Source organism: Malurus melanocephalus, unplaced genomic scaffold (assembly GCF_030028575.1).
Source record: "Malurus melanocephalus ecotype Western Australia unplaced genomic scaffold, MMel_1.1 scaffold_405, whole genome shotgun sequence".
Classification (NCBI taxonomy): domain Eukaryota; kingdom Metazoa; phylum Chordata; class Aves; order Passeriformes; family Maluridae; genus Malurus; species Malurus melanocephalus.
The window spans coordinates 565782-581620 of NW_026623637.1; the positions used below are offsets into that span (position 1 = coordinate 565782).

The 15839-nt window shown below is 38.9% G+C and overlaps 1 protein-coding gene across 1 annotated transcript in view; it reads left to right on the forward strand.

The window, feature by feature from the left end:
- MDN1 (midasin AAA ATPase 1) overlaps positions 1-15839 on the forward strand; it is an 89503-nt gene that overhangs the window by 23114 nt on the left and 50550 nt on the right. The window contains exons 18-38 of the mRNA XM_057379426.1: positions 375-519; positions 1204-1300; positions 2356-2469; positions 3087-3234; positions 3400-3510; positions 4336-4487; positions 4937-5115; positions 5487-5695; positions 6767-6913; positions 7599-7740; positions 7863-7997; positions 8075-8213; positions 9163-9301; positions 9391-9521; positions 10015-10159; positions 10550-10679; positions 11206-11436; positions 12174-12371; positions 13807-14012; positions 14542-14664; positions 15624-15821. Of these exons, the coding sequence (XP_057235409.1) occupies positions 375-519; positions 1204-1300; positions 2356-2469; positions 3087-3234; positions 3400-3510; positions 4336-4487; positions 4937-5115; positions 5487-5695; positions 6767-6913; positions 7599-7740; positions 7863-7997; positions 8075-8213; positions 9163-9301; positions 9391-9521; positions 10015-10159; positions 10550-10679; positions 11206-11436; positions 12174-12371; positions 13807-14012; positions 14542-14664; positions 15624-15821 (3219 nt within the window). The remainder of the gene's footprint in view (positions 1-374; positions 520-1203; positions 1301-2355; positions 2470-3086; positions 3235-3399; positions 3511-4335; positions 4488-4936; positions 5116-5486; positions 5696-6766; positions 6914-7598; positions 7741-7862; positions 7998-8074; positions 8214-9162; positions 9302-9390; positions 9522-10014; positions 10160-10549; positions 10680-11205; positions 11437-12173; positions 12372-13806; positions 14013-14541; positions 14665-15623; positions 15822-15839) is intronic.

Genomic DNA, 15839 nt, shown 5'->3' on the forward strand with positions numbered 1-15839 from the left:
AGTGTAGCTTTAATTAATAGGCTACAGATTCCTCAGGAGCATAATAGTGATTGTGTCTTTGSATTTCTTTGGATTACCTTTGTTCTCATGTGGTGTTAGAGAAACATATGCACCATAGTGGTAAATTGCACAAATAAGGGATCTTAAATCTGTTATATTTGAGCCAATCTAACTGGTAACTGATGCAATGSTATGATAACTGTCTGACTTCTGTGAGTGGCAGAATAACTGCTGTTACTGAGCCAGAGCAGTAAAACTGCTGGAATTGCCATTTGTCTCATCAAGCCATAGACACCAAGTATTTCCAGTATCTGAATGCTTCTGTTCATTCACCATTGCTGGTGATGTCATTAACAAATTGATCTTATTTGTAGGGTACTCTGGCACAAGCTGTAAAAAAAGGAGAGTGGATTTTATTGGATGAGATTAACTTGGCTGCAGCAGAGACTTTGGAGTGCCTGAGTGGTTTATTGGAAGGATCATCTGGGTCGCTGGTGTTGCTAGACAGAGGAGACACAGGTACTATGTCTGTACTTGCTTMTGCTGTATCTTGCTGTCCAGCTGAGTTCCCTATCCTATATAGCTTAAAATAAGTTGAGATCATTTACCACTAAAATCAATGTGTGCAAATGAGAGCAATGTGCTCTTTGTAGACTTCATACTTTGCAGCAAGTCCAAAACACTGGTGTGTTCTCAACAGCACTGCAGGGCTGTTTGCAGAAAATTACCTCCTTTTACAGATGCARAGATTAAAAAATGCAGTTGCTGAATGCTGCTTTTAAGAGCTGCAGACAGAGGTAAATGTTGTGTGAGCATCCCAGGCTGTTTTTTTTTTTTCCTGGCTGAGGAAAGTGCTGGCAATTGTTCTGGAAGAGACAAAAGGAGTTCCAAGTTCAGAGCTTACATAATTTTTGAAACGTTTTGTGTTGTTAAAACATCTTGCTATGCACAAAAAAGTCAGGATTTCATTTGCCTGTGGCTGTTGAGAAGATGCAGATATTTCTGGTAAAATCATGTGGGGTTATTCTCTGCAAATTTTTAATGCTGGCATTTTAAAGAAAATTTTATAGTGCATCAGTAGAAAGTTGTATTGCCAGCAATAGAAAGTTGCCTTAGGTAAAATATATCTTATYTGACCTAATAAATATCCTGGAGTATGTGTTTATCATGGACCTTATGTCTTTTATTTCTGTTTGACTTTAGAGCCCCTTGTCCGTCACCCTGATTTTCGMTTGTTTGCATGCATGAATCCAGCTACAGATGTTGGAAAGAGAAATCTTCCTCTAGGAATAAGRAACAGGTAGGAAATAATGATTCTGRRATAAAAYAGTRACTGGCTTTTTCAGAGTTTCAGGAGTTGACTAGTGAAGAATGCCTTATCTGAAACCTGGGGATACAAGTCTGAATTCAAATTTACTGCCTGTGAGAGATGCTTTCCACATTATGGTGAAGGATTTTTGTGAAATAGAGTCAGGAAAATACCTTCAAGTAGCTGAGCCATGAGCAAATGGTCTAGCAGAAGTGTAGGGTTTTGTCAGTGGGGGCAGGAAATGATTATTCTTCACAATTAAGCTGTCAGCACCTGGCAATGCTACTGCAGCAGTTTATGTTCCTGATAGGACTAATAAAGACAATTAAGTGCTTTGTACCTGTTTAAAAGGCTTTCTCTTGATAACTCAGAWGTATTGAGGATCCTTGCTAAAAGCTGCATATCCAAACTTGTTCACTCAAAAGGGAGGTGATTTGCATGATGGTGCAGATGTGTGATATTCACAATATTTGATGTGTGGTCTTAAAACGTATAAGCTGTGGTGATTAAAATTGGAATTGTGGCAAATCCGTTCTTCAGTACCATCTACCTRTTCCTGCATGCACAGATCTCCTGCTTGATGCAGTTTCCCTCATGAATTCTAAAAGTTGCATCTGTAGTCCCTTCCCAGATTCATTAACACTRCACAAGATTAGAGATGCACCAGCTATGTGTTTAAATTAATTTATATTTCTATTTGTCAAAAATAGCTACTGCTGTGTCAGTACTTTATTGTTCAGGCTATAACATTTGGCTATATATTGCAAATTGTTCTAACTTGTAATTTAAGTCACATTGTTCACTTTCAGTCTAATAAGTTAAACTAATTCAGATAAATTACTTGAAAGTATTAGTAACACCTCATWTTTCAACTGCTCTGGTTCTTGACTCTGTAGGTTTGACAGTCTTTAGGTCTATAGCTTTAACAATCTGTATTCTGTTACCTAAAAATTCAAAATGTTATATGCCATGAGATTTATATATAACATGATTTTTCAATATGGTCAGGTGTCTTAGGTGTTTACAGATTGATTTGATTCTTTCAGGTTTACTGAACTTTATGTAGAAGAATTGAGAAACGAAGGAGATTTGCAAGTTCTTATCATGGATTACCTGAGAAGCTTGAATGTGAACAAAAATACAGTACAAGGAATTGTGAAGTATGTTTATTGTAATCTCTTTAAATTCTTGATGAAATCAGTCATAAAAAGATAGTATGMAACTGTAGTCTGTGGCTAGACTACCTTGGGAAACACCATAATGCTTCTCATGCAGCATATCTTTAAGAAACAGAGGAGTGTAGACATCCATCTTTGTAATGAGGAGGGTTTGTGTACTTGAGGGGAAAAWTTTTTTCTTTTTTAAATTTAGAATTTTTTTCTTGGTGGCACCAGTTAATAAGTATTGTTTCAGTCCCCTTTCACATCTGAGGGACTAAAATGGTTTGTTTCTGCAGATCATACTGAAAAAAAGCCTTTTATGTTTGTCTAGAGTTATCTATCTTTCCTCTAGTGCAAGGTGAACTATGTCATGTTTAGATTACTTGGAGTTTATAGTCACTCTCTGTATATCAAGCTGTCTCAAAAATAYGGTTCTAAAAATGCTCTGTTGCTTTGCTTCACTGACTGTACAGATGGCAGAGCTTGGCATGGCTTTCCTAACCTGGAGCCTTGAAGAAAAGTAACATTTGGGGATAAGCTGAAGTGTTCATGCTTGGGGTTTAATTCTTTGGAGCAGAGATCTGATCAGTAACAGCTCTTTGTAACTTTTTTTACAGCTTTTATTTGTCTGTGAGAAAGGAAGCAGCAACCAAGTTGGTGGATGGAACTGGCCACAGACCTCACTACAGTCTGCGAACCCTTTGCAGGGCACTGCGATTTGCAGCATCCAATCCGTGTGGCAGCATAGCACGCTCCCTCTATGAGGTGATTGCCAGTGTTTACATTTGTTTCAGTGTGTATTCACTACAAGGATTGTTTGGATAAAGYATAGTTCTCTCTAAGTGCAGTATTGAGCAGAAATGGTTTTTTCATCTGTATATATTTTCCTTATTTTTCATGTTTATCACTGAAAATAATTCTTCTTCCTAGGGCTTCTGCTTGAGTTTCCTGACACAGCTTGACAGAGGTTCTCACCCTGTGGTTCAAAAGCTGATTTGCCAGCATATAGTCTCTGGCAACATCAAAAGCCTTCTCAAGCAGGTAGGAAACTAAGATTATGRAGAGCTGTCTAGTATTCAGCGTAGAATTTATTTTGAGTTGTCTTCTCTCCTTTTTTCTTCTACATTTCCTTCTTGCAGTTCTGTTTTTCATTTTAATAAGATACAAACTAGTAACAATTTTAATACCATTCTTTTGTGGTTTTTTACTTTGCTTCAGTGTTAGTATGCTAGCTAGTYTATTTGTTAATTTGAAAAAATATGGAAGTCTGAATAATTAAARCATTGTGAAGTGTGGGCAGCTTAATGCAGTGGCTCCAACTGCAAAGCTTTCACAGRCTTTTGTGGAGCTTTCTCAGTCTTTTTTAGACTCTGAATGCAGAACATATGGATATGAGGAAGCATCTGTGCTTTGTCTCTTATGGGAAAGGAAGAATGTCACTGGTGCTGGGAACCCAGCATGAGTTTGCATGGGGGACCAGACAGTGGGATGGGGACGCCAGTTTAAGAGATGGGTATTTGTTTCAAAATAAACCCTTTCATACTGGAAAATGTGTATGAATATAAAAAGATGAAAGAAGGTTCCTGCTTGGAAATGCCCTTCAAAATTCGGTGCTGGGACTCTTGAGACATTTTTTATTTTCATGGCACTGGCAGAGATTCCTGCTTCATGATCATGAAATAATCTGGTCAGGTTTTTCCTGTAATTTGCCTTCTGTGGCAAGGGGACAGTGCTTACTTCAGGAGTGCTCAGGGATTAATTTAAAGTTACACCACTGCTACGTGTTCTCTAAAGTAACAATTGCTGTTTGCATTAGCAAATTGAAACTGGTTTGTATAATTTGTTATTTCTGTCATGCCTCCCTAGCAAATACCAAAACCCAAAGGAGGGAGTTTTATACTTATAGAAGGATACTGGATTTCAGCTGGGGACAAAGAACCCACAGTAGATGAGAGTTACGTGCTCACCCCTTCAGTTAAGCTTAATCTGAAAGACATTGTCAGGGTTGTGTCTGCAGGGTAAGTGTTTGAACTTTTTCATTTGAAAAATAAATATGTTTGTTTAGGCCTTGAGTGTTGGTGCCCTTCTAGACTTTATTGTTTGGATGAATAATGTCTATTTTCCTTCTGCTTTACAGTTTATTTTTCACTATAGAGTGACTTGAACTTATACATATGTTTCTTGTTTCCTTAAACCAACCTTACTGCCATCCCTAGTTTTATTTAAATTCTAATCTAAAAATTCCAGTAAGAATAACCTCCTTATTTCACACTGCCTTGAAAAGCTTCATGGGTGTTAGCACTTGGGAGTAAAGCTGTTTGTATTTCCCTGTTGGTGTGTGATCTTGGATACCCCAGATGAGTTAAGTGGTGGTGTTTTGGTAATGTGGTTTAATAATGTTGATGTCTGGTGTGTGAGAAAGACATGGCTTGTGCTTCTAACCCAGTATTTTGGTCATGGYTTTTAGGACTCACCCAGTACTGATTCAAGGAGAGACCTCTGTTGGTAAAACCAGTTTAATTCGCTGGTTGGCTGCTGCTACTGGGAATCACTGTGTGAGGATTAACAACCATGAGCATACTGATATCCAAGAATATATTGGCTGCTATACATCAGATGCCTCTGGAAAGTTGGTATTTAAGGAAGGTAAGTGAGCATATTCTATATATTCCAAATTCCTGCCTCATTTCAATGGCTGGGTTGTKTTTTTATTCTTCTTTTCTGCTTAACTGGTCTGGCTTGTTACAATGGAGAGAYGACCTGTCATAAAGTTAGTAGTTGCATTTTAATGATGATCACTTAGGTGAATTTCAGTGAATTCTGAAGAGTTCATGTCTCATCATGTTTGTCCTACTGGCCCTAAAGATAAGCCAACAATTCAAGCAATATTGTTGCTTCCTTCTCTGGATTAGTGTTTACACTGAGTGAAAATGGGCTGCTGAAAGTATCTAAATGCATGCTTCYGTTGGATTTGCTTTGTAAGATTTTTAACTAGGACTTGTTCTGTTCCCTCCAAGGCGTTCTCATAGATGCAATGAGAAAGGGTTACTGGATTGTTCTGGATGAGTTGAATTTGGCTCCTACTGATGTTCTGGAGGCTCTCAACCGCCTGTTGGATGATAACAGAGAGCTCTTCATTACTGAGACTCAGGAGGTCGTCAAAGCTCACCCTCGCTTCATGCTGTTTGCCACTCAGAAYCCTCCAGGTCTCTATGGTGGCAGAAAGGTCTGTATGATAATTCCTTTGGGTAGCTAAGACTTAAAGAAATCAATCTCTCTCATACATAAAGTGTGATGTGAAAACATTCTGATGCATGGCATCATGAATCTCTCAAGAGGGAGGGAGTTAGGTGGCTGTGGACTGTCAGCACAGCTGGGTTCTGTTTAGGTGAGTTGCTTGTTTCACAGACAAAATTTCTGATTAATTTTAGGTAGTTGTGATTTAAGTGATTCACTGAACTGGATTTCATGTGCATTATACTTGACTCGACATTTCTTGTCCACAAGCAGTGGAAAAGATATTCTATTTAGGCTATAGRTATCCATTTTTTGTCTGGAATAGGAAATTTTCTTCATAGTGACTGGTATGATACTGTGTTTTGGATTTGTGATCGAAGCTGTTGATAGCACAGGGATGTCTTTGTTGTTATTGGACAGTGCTTGCACAGAGACAAAGCCTCTTGTGCTTCTCACACTGCCCCACCTGCTTGTGGAGTAGGTTGGGAGTGCACAAGAAGCTGTGAGGGGACACAGCCAGGACAGCTGACCCCAAATGACCAAAGGGATGTTCTGTGTCAYATGGCATGGTGCTCAGCAGTCAGAACTGGGGGGAGGAGGAGGAGGAGGAAGAGGGTGATGTTCAGTGTTTGTTTCCCTAAATACCACTGGTGTGTGATGAATCCCTTATTTCCTGGAGATGGCTGAATACCTGCCTATTGATGTGAAGTGGAGAATGAATTCCTAATTTTGCATTGCCTGCACATGCACCTTTTGCTTTACTTACGAAACTTTGTCTCTACAAGTTTTATCGCTTCTACCCTTCCAATTCTCCCATTGTAGGGAGAGTGAGCATGTATCTTTGTAATGCTTAGCTGCCTATGCCCTTAAAACACACAATGCATTTTAAAGCTCTTGACCTCATCCATACTCTGTCTTATACTTTTTTTCAATGCTTATTTGTGTATGTGTTAATTTGTATGCTCTGACACTATCCAAAATTCCTTTGGGTGTGTCAGGGGAGACCTGTGAGCGATATCAAAGGAAGAAGTTCAAGCAGTAGTGTGGTCTCATGTTTTAGGTTTTGTCCAGAGCCTTCAGGAATCGTTTTGTGGAGCTRCATTTTGATGAACTGCCAAGTGCTGAACTGGAAACCATCCTGCACAAGCGATGCAGTTTGCCACCTTCTTACTGCAGCAAGCTTGTCAAAGTCATGTTAGACCTGCAAGTATGAGAGTCTTTCTTCTTCTAGTAAAAGAAATGCAAACATATTTCAAAATAACATGCACAAAGTAAAAGAAATTCCTTTGTGGGGGAGGTATTGTTACCTGAAGGCTACTTAAAGTCCTAAACCATGGAGAGAACACACCAGGATATTTGTTTCCGTGGTTAAAAGAAAGAATAGGGAAGGTGATGTCAGATTGGAGAGAAAGCTAGCAGGAAAAAAATAAAATTTAAAAAAAAAAAAAAAAGTAGACATCTTGGGATTTGATGTGTAGAATTATCCCTTGCTCTGGAGCCAAAGTATAGTGCAAAGTAGGTGTCTTTGGGTCATATGAAATTGAGTATCAGTGTTAACCAGTAATTTKGGGTGTGTTCAGACGCTTCTACATTTAACTGGTATTTGACACTTAATATATCTCTAAAACTATGTTGTATTTAAAAGCAATTACAGTAGCACAAACTGGATTTTGTTTTATTCCAGGTATCTATTTTATTCTTGCGTTCTTTATTATATAAATATAATACCTAAAACGAGTTAGTGTTTAGGAGTTGTGACTCTACTAGACTTTTTGTTTGTTTTTCTTAGAATTTTCTTGTTGCAGTGTCACTGCAGACAGTGGTGATTAGTTTTGTTTGAAGTATTTGGAGAGGTTCATGAAAAAGTAGCTCACGTTTTGTTCTTCTGGCAGTCGTACCGCAGGGGCTCGACGGTGTTTGCTGGGAAGCACGGATTCATTACCCTGCGGGATCTGTTYCGCTGGGCTGAGAGGTACAGGTTGGCAGAGCAGCTGGAGAAGGAGTATGACTGGCTTCAGCACTTAGCAAATGATGGTGAGTATGCTGCCCCAGCTTTTTGAAGTGTCTGCAGAATCACTTTCCAGCCCCTCTTCTTAAGTGTAAATTTTTGCTGCAGATGACCCAGGCAGTAATCGCTTTCTCCCTCTGTTTTGTAGGTTTTATGCTTCTGGCAGGCAGAGTCAGGAAACAAGAGGAAGTGGATGTTATTCAAAATGTCATTGAAAAACACTTCAAGAAAAATATATATCCYGAGTCTCTCTTCTCAGGGGAAAGTGTCAAAAGGCTACTGGGTGAGTTTCCTGAGTGGGATCCCACTGGTGGATGTCTAGGTGTGACTGCAGCTGATGGATTGCTTTGTGTTGTGCAGCCAAGTCTTCCACATGGAGGTCGGTGATGGACAGAGATTTTAACCATGTTGTCTGGACTCAGGGGATGAGGAGACTTGCCATTTTGGTGGGACGAGCCCTGGAGTTTGGTGAACCAGTGCTGCTGGTGGGAGACACTGGGTAATCCTGCTTTTTATGATTCAATTCTTGGTAGTGCTGCTGAGTCAGACACAAAATGGTTGCGTGGGGTTCGGTGCTGCTTTGATCTGGGACATTTGACCCTCTCTCATGGCAGACTTGCAACTGCTGTTTCTCACAGTTCCTTTTTGAGGGGAAGCAATTGCATCTCATTCAACCCAAGTCTTTAATGGGATTATCTGTACTGTGTATAACTACATAGAAGTTACCTGAAAGTAGTAAAATCAAAGTGAGCTGACTTCTGTCCCCACCTTTTATGAGGTGCCCTGTAGAACCTCACTGTGCCTCACTGGAGTGGCTGCTTTTGGGGTGTTGTGACATTTTTCTATTTGAGAGCACATTTACTCTCCATGTGTTAAGAGCTTCAGTATGGCCTTGCTGCCACTTCTCCACCTCATAAGTTGTAGAGGAAGTCAGGGAAGTAAATGCTGTCTGCTCTTGTGCTCACTGCAAATTTGTAGAGTATRGTTTTGTAGGAAAGAAGAGAAGAAAAATGCAAGAAAAGAGAGAAGGAAAACTACTTGGGTAGTAAATGAAWACTATGTTAGATAAGTAGATACTTAGCAGTTCATCCCCTCTGCCTTAGGCTTGGTCTAGACATGTAGCATTGCCAGTTCAGTGAAATGTTAGGCTGCTTGGTGGGTATCTGTAARGGCAAGCTGAAATAAATTTGACTTCAAGCTTGCAGAAATCCATCAATGCAGATACTGATTTAAATTTAATTAAAGGCCTCTTGTGCAAGTCAGCAACMGTTGTGCCAAAAATGGCTTCACTTTGCATATATTTCTTTCAAGGAAAGGAGCAGAATTTGCATGCTGGCTTTTGCCTCACAGCTCTTCAGTGAAAGTATGAATCCGGTCCAAAGTGAACTTATTGTTAATTTTGCTTTTTTAAAAAATTAATCTCTTTCAATTAAATTCCTTTGTTGCAGGTGTGGTAAAACTACCATTTGTCAGATCTTTGCAGCAKTAACAAATCAGAAGCTGTACTCAGTGAATTGCCACCTGCACATGGAGACCTCTGACTTCCTGGGAGGGCTGCGGCCAGTCCGGCAGAGRGCCAGAGAACAGGTTTGTCTGGCATCAGTGACAGACAGTGTGACCATGGAAGTAAAAAGCATTAATTATTATGACTTCTCACTTCCTTTTCCATTTCTTAGGAGGAATCTGATGGTTCTAGACTCTTTGAGTGGTGTGATGGACCTCTTGTTTTAGCAATGAGAGAAGAGGGTTTTTTTCTCCTTGATGAGATTTCTTTAGCTGATGATTCTGTGCTAGAGCGACTTAACAGGTATGTCTTAAATGTGGTGGTAGTAAGCATCCTCAGTGTGTCTGTTCATTACACAAACATGGATGCGGTAAATCTTGACTTCTTTTAGGCACATTTGTTTCCTGGCTTAGGTGAGCTGCTCTCCTGCTGAAAAGGACAGTGGTACAAATAAAAGTAAACTCTCCAGCTTACCATCTGCAGTGTTATATTTTCAGTGATATTTCAGATATTTTCAGCCTGTCAGTGAGCTCTTGAAATTGTGCATCTTGTCAAATCCCAGGAAAAAAACTAAGTTACTTCCCTCTTTAATATCTGTGTTAAAAAARCCCACCTAAATTATAAATAATTTCATTATCTGCTTGCAGCAGTGTCCCTCATTTAGTCTTTCTGGGTTTACCCATTTTATTGGGTAAGCAAAAATTTAACCGGGTCAATTAATATTTCCATTTCTAAGTGACCTTTTGAAGTGTGAAACAAAATWTAAAATAAACCATTCTTTTAACTTCCTCTCTAGTGTTCTTGAAGCTGAAAAGACATTGGTACTTGCTGAAAAAGGTGGTCAAGATGATGAGGAGAATGAGGTGGAACTGTTAGTTGCAGGAAAGAAATTCCGTATCCTTGCAACCATGAACCCGGGAGGTGACTTTGGGAAAAAAGAGGTAAATGTCAAAACATCTGGAAGTACAGCATGCATCTTCTGGTCATTGTGGTTTGCTTCTGAGATTACAGAGCCATTGTTGGATACGTGATGTTGTAGAATGAAATGGAGCTTTGGTGCTTGCAAACTAGCTTAGTTTCTTCCTGTATTCTTTTGAACTTCCTTTATCACCCATTTCCTGTATTGAAGCCACTACCAGAAATCTTAAAAATCCTCCTTCTTTCAAAGATTTTCTTACAAGGTATGTCTGTCAAAATTAGAAGGAAAGGTCTATTTTGTTCACTTTATTTATTGTTTGCAAGTGCAGTGACTACAAGGCAGTTGTTAACTGAGCATTAAGGAAGATGATATAATGAATCTTTAATTGCTCTGTCATTCCACTTGTTTGCAGCTTTCCCCTGCACTGCGCAACAGATTTACAGAAATATGGTGTCCACAGAGCAATGGCCGAGATGATTTGATACAAATTGTAAAACACAATCTTCATCCAGGATTATCTCTGGGTGCAGTAAATCGTAAAGGTGAGTATTTCTGTGTGTTCGTTTTCAGCCATTGCTAAGAAAATAGAGAGTTTGGAGGCTGCCAACCTTTCCTCAGAATTTAGACCACCCTTTTTCTGCCATGTTTCTCTCTGAGGACAGTATAATATATTTTGGATTTTGTTCTTCCCTCACTGTGTATGCTATATATGTAGCCAGAAATAAGCTCGGGGCTGTATTTACTTCACCATCCATGTAGCTGAACTATCCGTAGCCCTTTAATGTCCCAACTTTGTTTCAACGTGGGGTGTTGAAAAAACTGACACTTAACTTTCTGCCAGCAGCTTCACTGTCAGTCACTTGATTATTCTTGTTACCTGAATTTAAAAGGATCTGTAAAGGTAGTACAGGCATGACTCTTCAGTTATTCTGTTTSTAGGATATAAAGTACCCATCACATTGCTCATGCAGCTGTACCTGCTTTAGAGATGTTTTTACAACAGTGTAGATATGACCAATATTTTATAATTCAAATTTATCTGGTTTTCATTTTTTTACATTCTTTTAGGGGCAGACATAGCAGAACTCATGATGGATTTTGTTGAATGGCTGACTAATCAAGAGTTTGGTCGCCAGTGTATTCTCAGTGTGAGAGATGTCTTGTCCTGGGTTAATTTTATGAATGTCATGGTAGAGAATGAGTCGAGTTCTGCCAAGGGATGCAGCCGCCTCAACATTTCTCCAGTGATGTCTTTTATCCATGCTGCATGTTTGGTGTATATTGATGGAATAGGATCAGGTAAGTCTTCAGTGCTCATTTGGCATCAGAAAATATGAAAATGTATATTTGTATAAATATTTCTAAGTCAGATACAAACAAAATGGTTTGACTCTTCTGGGAGAAGTTTTCACTTCCATTTAATATCTCCTGWATGTCATGTGTGTTTTCTGTATTTCAGTAACAAGAGTTTGAATAATGCAGCAAGCTGAAGTAACTTAGAGACATTAATCGTATTATAAAGACTAGCACACAAATTAAGAGAACCTATGTTTTTTATTGAGTTTTCTGAGCTGATGCAGTATTTAAGCACATGAGCACATTTTATTTTCTCTATCCCCCACTCCACATGTCACATCTGTCTATGCTGGTCTGTACCATGCACATAGCTGAGAACGCATCTTTGTGTGTTTGGCTGCTGGCCCAGCTGATAAATAATAGATAAGGGAGAGGAGGAAAAGTGAAAGGCACAAGAAATGCCAGAAAAAAAAAAAAAAGCCAGGGCAGGCTCTGGCAAGGGATCAGGATGATTGTGATGGTAGAAGGTGGGTTGGAAATAAGGTGTCCTTAATTGTGTTGCTCACAGAACAATCTGTCTATGGTAAATAGTACTGGAAGCATTGTCAAGCAAAAGCCCTAAAATAAAACATAAACCTGTGTGCACAAAAGTGGCATTTGTGAAGGGACTGAGTTTCTTAAGTCACAAGATGAATGTACCTAGTTATGTTTCAAAGCACACTTAACTTTTCTGCTTACAGGTACAACATCCTGCTCAGCTGATACGGCTTTATTGGCTCGGGAGAAATGTCTGACATTCTTATRTGAGAAAATGAGTCAATTCTTTGAGCTGACTGATTATCAGAAGAAGGAACTAAAGATTTATGACAGAACAAAGGAAAAAGACTTYGTATGGATGGACAACTTCATGGGAATTCACCCCTTTTTTATTCCAAGAGGCAAGAGACTGTGGGAGTGGGTGGGCACGTATTCCATGGTTTATATTTTCAGTAGTTTTGTTATTCACGAAGTCTAAATAGGATACCTGAACCACCACAGAACAATTTATTGGTTCTCAAGCCTTTTGAAAAACACCTTTTCTGCCAACAAGTGTGTAGATTGGAACTCAGTCACATTTATTAAGATACATCTGTTAATTTCTTTTTTTCATTRCTTCTTAATGGCTAATGGCCTAATTTTCATAGTCTATTTTTTGGTGTAACAAAGCTGTTTTTAATTTTGAGTTGTAATTTTCTSTCCCTTTTGCATGCTCAGGATGACWGTTAACTTCCACTAAGTAAAGCTGCAGCTCATCCTGGCCCTTGTGCAAAGCATGGAAAGGAGGGGTTCTGRGTACAAACCTAAATAGAATGGAGATTAATGCCCTTGCTCTAGGCTCTCAAAGATTTGCAGCAATTTTTGCAAAATTATTTAGTCCCTGCATTTCAGTTCCTCATGGGACAAATTRATGCAAATTTGAACTAGCAAAATAGTGCTTCTTACCCTTAAAATATAGTGACAGGGCTAAAACATGATGACTGTGAGCTTTCTAGCTCAGCTGGTTAGTTTTTAGCACATGGACCCCTGTGTTCCTGATGCTGTATTAATTGTTCATATTTGAACATTTGGCATTCATAGTTTGTGTTAGTCCTGCATAAAATTGTACAAAGTAATGTTTTTTTTCTAAATTGCTTATTTCCTCTCTGCTGATTAGATGATTAAAGGAATGTCTTTGAATCCCTTTCATACTAAACAGGTATCAAGATGTGTAAGATGGATTGGTGATAAATGTCTTGTATACCTGAGTAATGCTGTATTACAGGTTTGGGGGAGTGATGTTCCAGGCTGGAATTTGGCAGACAATTTCTTTATCCTCTCCCCAATGTRTGCTAAAGTAACACTAAAGAAAACTTTGTTAGGGGAGTCTTCCTTCGCAGAACTGGCAGTGTATGGAACTGATTAATGTGTTAGTGTGTAACAAGACTGAACGGTATCATTCAGTGCCAGTTTTTCAAGAGCTGCTTTTAAATTTTAGATCCACATGCCTGAAGCAAGGGCTGATTTCTGATTTTTCAGGAATAGATTCTAAGTTTGTCATGAACCAGGAGGCATTGAAGGTTTCACRGCAAAACAAATGGTATATCCATAGACTTTTTTTTTGTGAAATTCAACATAAATGTGTGGAGTTGGGCTGAGGTGCAGCTGTGGATCAAACAAAGTGTGTGTGCCAGGTTTCTGAGAATTGCACACAAGCTGGATCTCCATTGCTTGCTGTACTGAGATCAGCAATTTACAGACAGAATGAGCTCATTCAGWGGCACACTGTCAGCAGCTCCAGCATAAACATTCTTTAATTCTTTAATTGTTTTCTGGTTTACCTTTCCTTTGTTTTAGGCCCTGTTCTCCAGAGGAACATGACAGACTATGCTTTAAATGCTGGGACTACAGCAGTGAATGCACAAAGACTGTTAAGAGCTCTGCAGCTTAACAAACCTATTTTGTTGGAGGGCTCACCAGGAGTGGGCAAGACCAGTTTAGTTGCTGCCCTGGCAAAAGCCTCAGGGAACTGTCTTGTTCGAATCAATCTGTCTGAGCAAACGGTAATATCAAATATTGTCTTTGTTACTTGGTGTTTATGGCAGGGTAGAAGCCTTGTGTAACTTTTCAAGTGCAGTTCTCTTTAACTTTAGCACTGTATCTGAAATGTCATTTTTTCCTTCTTGGTCTCAAGATAAAACTGAATGGGAGGGGTAACCAGAAAAAGCAGGCTTCTGTGAGTGAATGCCAATTCCCAGATATTTCTGTTCTTTTCAAGTGAWGTCATGCATATCTTTGTCTACTGTGTTTTTCTTGGCTTCTGCAACATTACTTGAAAACAGCTTTAAGGCTTTCTAGCTTTTCTGTTCCAATTTAAATTTTTGTTGTTAAATATAGTAGCTGGTCACTGGAGTCCTACAATGGAAAAGCTTTTAGCATTGTGCAATTACTGAAATTTTTTAAATAGACCTAAAGTGTAGGTATTAAAAGAGAAGGGAGWAAATGTGAAGTAAAGTTAACAAAARCTGTTTATGAATTTGTKTTAAGTTTTGTAATTCYTCAACTCCTTCATTCTGTTCTTTACTCCCAAAGGATGTGACAGACCTGTTTGGGACAGACTTGCCTGTTGAAGGTGGGAAGGGAGGAGAATTTGCCTGGCGTGATGGACCYCTGCTAGCAGCATTAAAGGCTGGACACTGGATTGTATTAGATGAGGTAAATTCAGCCTTGGGGGGCAAATAAAATAGAATGTTCTAGAAGAGCAAAGTTGGTGATTTGGYTTGTATAATATATACCTTTGAGTGCTGATGACCGCCCTTCATAGAGGCAGGTGATGGCTAGACTTAGTTGAGATGAGAAACTGAGGCTGAATCCCAGCTTAAATTACTGCAGAAAACCAAGGGTAGGTTTGACTTAYATTTGAAAGCTTTTAGGGAAGAGTCAACAGAAGTTCTGGTCCGTGTGCTGGTACATGGATACAATTTCATTGAAATAGAAGGTGTTTTTCTGGGACTAATATACTGTGTTTTTACTGATTTACTTGARGTGGAGGAGAGTTTCACCTTGCCAGTGTAAGCTGTCCTGCCACTGCAGATTTGTTTGTATACCATGTATCAAGTGCTTTCAAGCATTTGTGTGCACAGATCTACTTTTTGGGCAATGTACATTCTGATTACTGCAGAGTGCAAAATCTTCATTCTTCAGCCCCTTGTATGCCTCTTTTCCTTCTTTTGTGAAGAATGCTACTTTAAACAGCCATTATAATTGAATAGCCAAGACTGCCTTAATTTTAAAAAAGCAAACAAATAAAATGCTCTGAGTGCTACAAACATATAAACATTTGAACATAAATTCAGAAGAAATCTCTTGAACATGCAGGTTTTACGATGATGAATTGTTTTGTTATCGCAGTGAAAAAATAACACAAGTGACAGGTAACAAATAACAAGTGAACATAAGGAAGTGTTTATTGCTCCAGTGTAATAGTCTAGCTGGTGGTGATAACATGTTAGTTCTAGAATATCAGTGAAATGGAATTTCACCTTCTGTAGTATCTCAGACTRTTAAACTAGAGATTATGCAAAAATRTTTTGTACACTRTACACTAATACTGACATTTTTTATACATGTTTAGTTTTTATACACTAATACTGTATCCTTATTTTTTTCCTCAGTTGAATCTGGCTTCTCAGTCTGTATTAGAGGGGCTAAACGCATGCTTTGACCACAGAGCTGAGATTTATGTTCCAGAATTAGGAATGAATTTTCATGTGCAACACAAGACGACTAAGATTTTTGGATGCCAGAATCCGTACAGACAAGGAGGTGGAAGGAAGGGTCTCCCYAAGTCCTTTCTTAATAGATTTACACAGGCAAGCTTATTTTTTGCT